This window comes from Oncorhynchus nerka, linkage group LG28, assembly GCF_034236695.1.
Source record: "Oncorhynchus nerka isolate Pitt River linkage group LG28, Oner_Uvic_2.0, whole genome shotgun sequence".
In the NCBI taxonomy this organism is placed as follows: domain Eukaryota; kingdom Metazoa; phylum Chordata; class Actinopteri; order Salmoniformes; family Salmonidae; genus Oncorhynchus; species Oncorhynchus nerka.
Genome location: NC_088423.1, coordinates 66,952,841 through 66,963,778, shown reverse-complemented (window position 1 = coordinate 66,963,778; position 10,938 = coordinate 66,952,841). Strand labels below are relative to the sequence as shown.

The window sequence follows — 10,938 nt, the reverse complement described above, 5'->3', positions numbered from 1 at the left end:
CTTTCTACATGGGACAGAAGCTGGGTGCCAGGTGAATGGATATGGCCTTGTCCAGTTGTTAAGTTTAGGCATTTGTGTTTTGAGCAAGTGTGGAGGTGTTGCTATAGTCTGGGATAGGTTATAGGACGACACGAGGGTCCTACACATTAGTTACTCAAGGTGAAGTGGTCCAATTAACCACAGTGTAAACAGAGCAGAGGGCAGCCCCTGTGACCTGGGCCACACTGGAGGATGTTTTGATTGAGCTGTGGATTGGTGGCATTGGTTGTGTTATGTTAATATAACTGAGGCTTGGTTATAAAGACCTTTCAAACTCCACACACACTATTCAGACCGGTTGACAAAACGTTCTCCTCATTACCCGTTTGTTATCGCTAAGATCCTCTGTTTGTGTTTCACCTCTATGCAGGTTTTAATGATGACTGGTGTCACAGAGTGTGAAAACAGTCAAGAAAATACACTCACCCCGAGAGAAAGAAATGACAAGTGACACTACAATGACCTTTCTTATAACGAAGAAAGAAGGCTTTGGCGTTTTTTCATAATCAACCTATCTAATTATTTAATATTGAAATAATATGTTGTGAAAATAATGAGTTTATCATCTTGCCGCTTGTCATTAAATATGGGATTATTCATTTTGAGTGCATCAGCCGACAATCTTCCACCCTTGAGAGTGACCACCATTGTAGCCCAGTGCTCTGCTGTCCCCAAAACACCTGGCCCTTGAACCCCCTTCCCTCCCTATCCACCCTCGTACTGGGGCCTGGGAACCAGGCATGGGTCAGCCACTGATGAGGTGCAGGCCTCTGCCATTATATCAGAGAGAAAGTGTGTTATTGAATGGCAGTGCACACATACAGGCAAAGAGACTAAATCGAAAAGATAGTGAGGGATCATGCAGAAATACCCTTCTGTCTGTTGAGCTTTCATATGAAACAATGTTGTTGAACAAAGCTGCATCTGATTATCATCAAAAGTGCACACACATATTCATAATCTTTACCAATGATACTATACTTCAGATCATGATCATTTATCATTTTCAAGCACAATTATTTTCTTTTTTTTCTTGATAAATACAATGTTTTGTAAGTAGAACATAATTAGCATGGCAAACCAAATCATTTTGGAACATCAGGATCTTTACTGTTGGCTGGTCATTAATCAAATGTTGAAAATGATATAGGTGTTTCACAGTTACTATCGCTATGCACTCTGAAGATGGACTCCTTTGAATAATGGGACAACTTGAACTTTGGGGTTAAAGGTCAGGCCATGGAAAACGAATGTGGTGAGCAAGCAGGAGCCCTTGGACGAAAACAATCTCAGATATCAGATGGAAAATAGGGCGGGGGCGTTGGCTGATTTCGACGGGCCGCTAAATGTTACCAAGCAGCACCTGTTCAGGCCTGCAGGACATTTTTTTCCACAACAAGTGGACAGATATAACTACCCCCCTGAATCCTCCCATCCCCAGTCCACAGCAGCATAGTGGCAGGGTTTTGGTAACAAGCGCAACACATAGCATTAATATGCAGTGTGTCAGGGAGCTACAGGAGTGAGATATATTTATAAATGCCCAACACTCACTGTGGAAAATATTCTGAATCGGTGCAAGGCTGTGCTGAGGTCGTTCACAAAAATATCCCAGCAGGCCAGATAGCATCCGCTGGATAGACTAAAAATAGCCCCACTTTGTCTTCACAGAGGCTATAAGTGGCAACTGGGATGGTATTACTATGATACTAGCAATAGAGTAGTGGCATGCTTATTCTAAACAAGTTATCCAGTATTTATAGGCCTAACATTTGTATTAATATCCAAATAGACACGACCCGGCTGGATATCCCCTGAAGTCAAGTTGAGCTTGCAGGCGTTCATGCTTTGACAATGTTGCCATGGCAACAGGTCAGTGTAGGTAGAGGCGTCAACTTTGATCCACTCGCTAATCACAAATCTTAAACCTGGTGCAGATACAGGATTCTTCTTTTGTCTAAAGGCTGTAGTCACTATCCCTAATTTACAGTGCTATTCTAAATGGATCTATTACCAGATGGTATTTTCATGGTCTTTTCATGGTCTTTTCTTTGATTCAGATTTTCCAATAGACTAATACTGTATGACCCCATGTCACGTTGGCCTATTGGAAACCAGTTTGAAATAGGGTTACTTGTCATTGGACTACAACGGACAATTTAATCCGTTTGAATCCCACTTTGTAAAACAATAAAATGTGAATAAATCTAAGGGGCCACAATACTTTTGCAAGAGCTTTTATCAAGACCATGATATTCAAATACAACACGGATGTATTTTCATTTGTGTCTGTTGGCGGCAACACAGACTAATTTTCGACAGTCAACAAACATTTTACAGACAAATAATTGATTTATCTTCCTTCACTCTCTTCTCTAGAGTACATGTGCTTTTCATGATTTCTGTGATGTTTTGGGTCTGTGACATGAGCTAATCGTGAGATAGCTGTCACTAGTTTTATCCAAAGCACATAAATACTATCTAACCACTAATCTACAGTAGATTCCCATCACTACTGCCAACTGATCAACATAAACCCTCAAGACAGATATATCAAAGCACCTTCTCTACCTCGATGGACGGGAACTCGTTGACCTTTATGCTATCAAATCATCGCAGGAGCGTGGCTGTATCCAGCAGAGTAGCAGGGGGGGGGGTTACTGGCAGGCGAATCCCTGGATCAGGCCCAGGGATTGTTCCAAAGGGAAACAGACAGGCACAGCTCTATGGAATTGGAGAAAGCTAACTGACTCACGCAGAGCATTGGAAACTCTCTAGGTTCCACTCTTCCACCCAACCCAGGAGCTAGAGTTTGACCAGGCCCAATTCACACTGGGTCAGAAATAGCCACACTGCCTCTATTTTTGACCCGTCTGCTGCTGTAAGGGTATCAGGTCCATGCCTCTCTTACCCTGGCTACAGGGTATTTATAGGGCGAGAGGGGTCTTTTGTGGAGTCACAGTGGCTATAGTTAGGAGCTGCTGCTGTGTCAGCTGATGCACACTTCATGGAGAATGGTGACAGAGGTCAAGATCACGTCTGGAGCCCGGAACCTTGTGTTTGTCTTACCATCCTCATCCTCTGGGTCTTTCTAGTAAGGCTGGTCAACATTTTTACCAGACCTCTGAAACGGTAACATTCATATTGATCTCCACAATTTTAGTAGTAGTAGAAGTTGTCCATGGTTGACCGGGTCCATGGTATCCTGCAGCTAAAGAATAATGTTGGTATAAATTTAGTGCGTCAGAAAGGTGAAGGATGGGCCGAGACGGCTCCAGCCAGGATATGCTGAGGAATGCCATGTCAGTCTCCACTAAAATCCCCCCAGCAACACCCCAGGGAGCTGTGACCGTGGTGCCAGAGCCCTGCCCCATGGGATCTAGCATCCTGAAAACACTGGCCTGGCTCGATGAGCTCTGCTCTGCGTGGGCTTCCTGCTAAGTTATGGGTTTTGTGGCCCAAGATACCCTTTCTCTCCCAACTTAGAAACGTCCAGGTGTCTCTTTATTTCCACAACTATATCACCTACTGTGTATATTAACATTTTGGTAATTTAGCACAGGATTTTGCCCAAGTACTACACAGCTGATTCAAATAACCAACTCATCATCAAGCTTTGATTGTTTGAATTAGCTGTGTAGGGCAAAAACCAAAACGAGTTTGGGGAACCCTGATTTGTCAGACAATTCACAATATGTGCAATCAATGTACATTTTAACATTTAGCACATAGATATTTTAATTTGTTCACCCTTTATGGATTTCTTAATTTGTGATTGTTATTAAATGAGTGGTGGTTATAACAACAACAACAAAAACAACCTTTTTATTGTTCAAAAGGGGTTGACCATCTCCAGTTGCAGCTACTGTACACAGCTGGCTATTGCTGCCGTGGCCGAATATGTGAAACAGTGTACAAGTAAAACAGTTGACAAACATTTAATTGCCGGCCAGTGCCAACACAGCACCCAATCCCCATTCATCCTTCTACTCTACAAATCATCTAACAGACAGCCAAGTTGCACCAACCTGCGCGTGTTTGGAGTGCCTTGGGACATGCCAGACATGTTTTGGATTCTGCTGAAGAAAAGCAGCGTTTCTCCCGGCCGGCAGTGACTGGCCATGTGTTTAGGGAGCTCTCTCCACTCAGCTGCTCCACTTGTGCTGAGCAACTGGAAAGAGTCGACCAAGCCCCCACCGTCTCCCCTCCCGCGATGCTTGGCATGGCGCCACAGCGGCATGCAGCTGGCCTCCCTCCACCTGCCAATAAACCGATATATTTAATAAGAATTTTCCATGCACCATTACAAATGGGAAACATCACGGTTTTATTTAGACTCTTAAAATATCCACCTTCAACAGCTGCCGTCCAAAAAGACATTAATTCGCTGAGGAAAAATGGGGGACTGTGATTTAAATGATCCCGTCTCAGAGACCCCTGAGAGACCCTGCCTGGGGATAGGGGTGTCACAAGAACACTACCAGAATGTCACCCACACTATCTGTTTTCTGTTTATCCTAATCACTTTATTCTCCAGTTTCCTGTGTGCCCATGAGGATATTTACAGTATGCCAGTGATCTCACAATGCCAAGAAATGGTCGTAAAGTAGGAACGTGCCGGGTCACTGATAGGAAAGCGCTAGCATTTAGTTCTAATACTCTACTTGTGCACTCTTCAGCAGTCACTCAGTCTTTGTTTAGATTTTTAGAAAAGTGAGTTTCTTCAATATTTCTTGACTTAGACAAGGGCTTGTGCTTTCATCTCAGTGGTTCATGTCTCCCATGATGATGCATGTTTTCATATTTAGGCATATTGTACAAAAGTAGGTATTTATTGTTTTTAAACAAACAAAGTTCATACAAAATGGTATACTCCCGCTATACATTTCCTCAAAAGGCACAGGTAATCATCAATAACACAATCAAAACTTCAAGGCTTTTCAATTTCAAGTATTTTTGGCAGCATGCGATAACTTTTCTCATTTTTTTTTGTCAAACAACTACTTCATATATCAAATATATGACATAAGAACGTCTTTGGACACAGTCCATTGTGCTTATTTCATGAGCTTGAAATGTCAGAGACCAAAAACATACAGTAGTCAGAGCTCCATGTCACTAATAGCAGTCTTTCTCCAGTGCGTTGTGAGGGCACAGCAGTCTGATGTTAGTAGAACCAGGCGTAGCCTAGGCAAGTAGGCAACAGGTTCAGAGTGGGCAGCACAGGCAGTAAATGGCATCAGGACTGTGGGCAGCAGCCAGACTCTTCATGCTTGGAGAGCAGAGATATCCTGGAGAAGGTTTTGGAGCAGCTCTTGCACTGGTATTTCTTGATGTCAGAGTGTGTCTGCAGGTGTGCTCGGAGGTTGGAGCGGTCAGCAAACGCCCGGCTGCAGTGTGGGCAGGAGAAGGGCTTCTCACCTGAAAAAAGGGAATTGATCAACTCAGAGCCCTAGTGGGTAACTGAATATGGGATAGTGTGAAGTCAAGCTCAATTCATGAAACAGGTGAATAAAGGTGAAAAGTGTTGCCGGCTGTACATTACTGTCCGTACCTGTATGTGTGCGAATGTGTCCCTGGAGCAGCCAAGGCCTGGAGAAGGCCTTCCCACAGAGCTTGCAGACGCAGGGCAGTGTGTGTGTTCGGATGTGCATCTTCAGAGCTCCCAGACTCACGTACTCCTTGTCACAGTACTTGCAGCTGAAGTACTTGTGACACTGCCACTCACAGTGCAACTGCCTGTGCTTGGCCAGCCCAGAAAAGGTGAAGTAGGCTTTGTGGCAGTCGAAGCATTCAAAGCGCTCCTGACTAACACTAGAGTGAACAAGGCCCATGAGGGGATTAGGCATGCTGCCCCTCTCCTCCAGGTGTCTGAAGTCCTGTGAGAGCAGGAAGGTCTGGGGTTCCATGGTTCCCAGGGGCTCAAGTCCGGAGTGTGAGTCTCTTAGCAGATTGTTGTGAGACACTGACAGGGGGTAGAGGATTTCCTGTGTTGAGCTATGCAGTGACAAGCTGGTGTCCCTTGAAGGCAGCCTGTCTACCTGTGGAAAGTGCATGGAGGCTGGTGTGGGGATGAGACTTGGCCCTGGCAGCCAACCCTCCAGGGGCTGAGGAGTGCTGGGGATGTAACAGGCTACCTCAGGCTGGACCAGGCTGGTGTAGAGATCTGTAATGACACAAACACCATTTTATGTTAAAACTGTTTTACAAGTACACTCAAATGTTGTAACAATGCTCTATGAGAATAATTAGGTTGAATTCAGTAATGAGTTAAAACATATAGTTAAATATTTGACATTAATTTACAATATTAGGAGCAGTCTCAAAGTAACAGAGGGACTGTAATTGTGCATATCGATTTGCATAACATCCAAAGTTCCAATGCATTCACATAGCATAGCCAACTGGCACGGTTCTAATTTCCTTACAAAAAAAATAACCATAATCATAATCTGATTTTAGTCACATATATTTTATTTCCCTCTATAATGGTAATCTTTGACAGTTCAATACGGGAGGGTGAGAGGCTAGCTCGCTTTAAGGGGTGAATTGGAACAAAAACACAGACTTAAGGCACATTTTGGGGTAAAAGGAGCCTCGGAGGGCACTACATTAGCCTTTTGAACGCGTTTAATAGGACCCTTCAGATCCCATGAGGGACTAATAATAAACTCTTCTTTTGTGTGACAGATTTTGCACCTGCTAAAACTCCAAAAACGCATTTGTCGTATCCTCTTCCAAGGTATCAGTTAAATCCATCATTATTTACTTTCTTATAACTAACATAATTTTAGGCTATGCTCTTATCATATTGTTTGAGTTATAGGCCTACTGTGTTCAATTACTCACGGAAAGAATAAAATGGGCTATGAATGGAATAAAATAAATACAATTATGTTTGTTTTTTTCTGAAATAATGCTATATAGCCAACAGACAAAGTTATAGCCAACAGACAAAATAGCAAAGGTATTCACATTGGTATTTTTTTTTTATAGAACTACTGTAGATGAGAATATACAACACAACGATAGAAACATATAATTGAAGTAGATAAAAAAAATTAACTGTACCGTCTGCTTTTGAATCCAGAATTCCATAGTTTGGCTTCTTATTAGTGAGATGTTTCTTCACCAGAAACGACCTTGGCATCTTTATCATATAGCTCTGAGTTATTGATGAGTCTGCAGCGCCGCAATAATGTAACAAGTGAGTGCTAGTAGGATGACCTGTTGAATAAATAGCTCTTGGAGGCTGTCTTTTGCCTTGCATTCTTCAGTGGAGTGGAGAGTCAGGTGCAGGGGTCGCTAAAAATTTGCATACACACCCTGTCGGACCAATTAGAATGAAAGGACAAGTGCACCGGGGCGGACCTCTGCGTCGATCTGCATACCCCAACAAAACAGGTGCATCGCAAAACACTGTATAAAGTAGTCTGCAAGCCCGTAGACAGGCGATCTGAATTTGCCCTGCCTGACTGGCTTTATTAGTTGAAAAAAATACCGACCTACCGGTATTTTACTTTATACTACAGACGTTCGCACTATCACATGGTATAGCAAAAAATGCCAAATAAATGGTTTTTTTGTTGGTTGAACTAGCCGTCAAAAAAGTTATTCACCTCCATCCTAAAAATGTGCTCAAAGTCCAGACCTATGATTAGGCCAACTATAGGTGTTTATTTGAATGAATGAATGCACTTTTGTATCCTATGCTTACTTGTATAGAAAGACAGATTTGAAGTGTTTCGAGAGAGGTTCCTCGTCTATTATTCTCAGTTTCTTTCCATGTCTCATTTGAAAGCTTAGGAAACAAAGCGCATTCCCAGACCTGTCATTTTCCATTCCGTGAAGTGCGTCCTATTGAAGCAGCCGAACTACCGGTCAAGGAGGGGAGGTCATTGGTGTGGAGGACTGAAAGCTTTTTTTTACGATGGTGTGTAACTATTCATTTCCTTGAGCAGTTCATTGTGTAGAAAAACAAATTAAGAATATACTGACCTTAACCACCTACTTCTAAAGTGTAAGACAAAACAAATATTTTTATTTAACATGTTTTAAAAAAGCGTATGTAAGCAATAATGTGGTATATGGCCAATGGCTAAGGGGTTCTTATGCACAACGAGTGCCTGGATACAGGCCATATACCACAAACGCCCGAGGTGCCTTATTGCTATTATTTTATTTTATTTATTTTATTTTTATTTCACCTTTATTTAACCAGGTAGGCAAGTTGAGAACAAGTTCTCATTTACAATTGCGACATGGCCAAGATAAAGCAAAGCAGTTCGACACATACAACAACACAGAGTTACACATGGAGTAAAACAAACATACAGTCAATAATACAGAAGAAACAAGTCTATATAAGATGTGAGCAAATGAGGTGAGATAAGCGAGGTAAAGGCAAAAAAAAGGCCATGGTGGCAAAGTAAATACAATATAGCAAGTAAAACACTGGAATAGTAGATTTGCAGTGGAAGAATGTGCAAAGTAGAAATACAAATAATGGGGTGCAAAGGAGCAAAATAAATAAAATAAATACAGTAGGGAAAGAGGTAGTTGTTTGGGCTAAATTATAGATGGGTGATGTACAGGTGCAGTAATCTGTGAGCTGCTCTGACAGCTGGTGCTTAAAGCTAGTGAGGGAGATAAGTGTTTCCAGTTTCAGAGATTTTTGTAGTTCGTTCCAGCCATTGGCAGCAGAGAACTGGAAGGAGAGGCGGCCAAAGAAAGAATTGGTTTTGGGGGTGACCAGAGAGATAAACCTGCTGGAGCGCGTGCTACAGGTGGGTGATGCTATGGTGACCAGTGAGCTGAGATAAGGGGGGACTTTACCTAGCAGCATCTTGTAGATGACCTGGAGCCAGTGGGTTTGGCGACGAGTATGAAGCGAGGGCCAGCCAACGAGAGCGTACAGGTCGCAATGGTGGGTAGTATATGGGGCTTTGGTGACAAAACGGATGGCACTGTGATAGACTGCATCCAATTTGTTGAGTAGGGTATTGGAGGCTATTTTGTAAATGACATCGCCAAAGTCGAGGATTGGTAGGATGGTCAGTTTTACAAGGGTATGTTTGGCAGCATGAGTGAAGGATGCTTTGTTGCGAAATAGGAAGCCAATTCTAGATTTAACTTTGGATTGGAGATGTTTGATGTGGGTCTGGAAGGAGAGTTTACAGTCTAACCAGACACCTAGGTATTTGTAGTTGTCTACGTATTCTAAGTCAGAGCCGTCCAGAGTAGTGATGTTGAACAGGCGGGCAGGTGCAGGCAGCGATCGGTTGAAGAGCATGCATTTAGTTTTACTTGTATTTAAGAGTAATTGGAGGCCACGGAAGGAGAGTTGTATGACATTGAAGCTTGCCTGGAAGGTTGTTAACACAGTGTCCAAAGAAGGGCCGGAAGTATACAGAATGGTGTCTTCTGCATAGAGGTGGATTAGAGACTCACCAGCAGCAAGAGTGACATCATTGATGCATACAGAAAAGAGAGTCGGTCCAAGAATTGAACCCTGTGGCACCCCCATCGAGACTGCCAGAGGTGCGGACAACAGACCTTCCGATTTGACACACTGAACTCTATCAGAGAAGTAGTTGGTGAACCAGGCGAGGCAATCATTTGAGAAACCAAGGCTGTCGAGTCTGCCGATGAGGATGTGGTGATTGACAGAGTCGAAAGCCTTGGCCAGATCAATGAATACGGCTGCACAGTAATGTTTCTTATCGATGGCGGTTAAGATATCGGAGAAGGAGAAATGGGGAAGGCTTGGGCGAGTTGCTGTGGGGGGTGCAGTGCTGTTGACCGGGGTAGGGGTAGCCAGGTGGAAAGCATGGCCAGCCGTAGAAAAATGCTTATTGAAATTCTCAATTATAGTGGATTTATCAGTGGTGACAGTGTTTCCTATCTTCAGTGCAGTGGGCAGCTGGGAGGAGGTGTTCTTATTCTCCATGGACTTTACAGTGTCCCAGAACTTTTTTGAGTTAGTGTTGCAGGAAGCAAATTTCTGTTTGAAAAAGCTAACCTTGGCTTTTCTAACTGCCTGTGTATATTGGTATCTAGCTTCCCTGAAAAGCTGCATATCACGGGGGCTGTTTGATGCTAATGCAGAACGCCATAGGATGTTTTTGTGTTGGTTAAGGGCAGTCAGGTCTGGGGAGAACCAAGGGCTATATCTGTTCCTGGTTCTACATTTCTTGAATGGGGCATGCTTATTTAAGATGGTTAGGAAGGCATTTAAAAAAAATAACCAGGCATCCTCTACTGACGGGATGAGATCAATATCCTTCCAGGTTACCCCGGCCAGGTTGATTAGAAAGGCCTGCTCGCTGAAGTGTTTGAGGGAGCGTTTGACAGTGATGAGTGGAGGTCGTTTGACCGCTGACCCATTACGGATGCAGGCAATGACGCAGTGATCGCTGAGATCTTGGTTGAAGACAGCAGAGGTGTATTTAGAGGGCAAGTTGGTTAGGATGATATCTATGAGGGTGCCCGTGTTTACGGCTTTGGGGTGGTACCTGGTAGGTTCATTGATCATTTGTGTGAGATTGAGGGCATCAAGCTTAGATTGTAGGATGGCTGGGGTGTTAAGCATGTTCCAGTTTAGGTCGCCTAGCAGCACGAGCTCTGAAGATAAATGGGGGGCAATCGGTTCACATATGGCATTCAGAGCACAGCTGGGGGCAGAGGGTGGTCTACAGCAGGCGGCAACAGTGAGAGATTTGTTTTTAGAGAGGTGGATTTTTAAAAGTAGTTCAAATTGTTTGGGTACAGACCTGGATAGTAGGACAGAACTCTGCAGGCTATCTTTGCAGTAGATTGCAACACTGCCCCCTTTGGCAGTTCTATCTTGTTTATAAACTGGTTACCAATGTAATTAGAGCAGTAAAAATACATATGGTC

General features: G+C 43.4%; 1 protein-coding gene across 1 annotated transcript; it reads right to left on the bottom strand.

Moving 5' to 3' along the window:
• Window positions 1–4,788: 4,788 nt before the first annotated feature.
• Window positions 4,789–7,310, bottom strand: LOC115112806 (zinc finger protein SNAI2-like). The gene is made up of 3 exons (XM_029639805.2): window positions 7,111–7,310; window positions 5,594–6,205; window positions 4,789–5,460 (listed from the first exon to the last, which is right to left on the bottom strand). The coding sequence occupies exons 1-3, from the start codon at window positions 7,307–7,309 to the stop codon at window positions 5,279–5,281; spliced, it is 993 nt and encodes a 330-aa protein (XP_029495665.1). The 5' UTR covers window position 7,310; the 3' UTR covers window positions 4,789–5,278.
• Window positions 7,311–10,938: the final 3,628 nt, after the last annotated feature.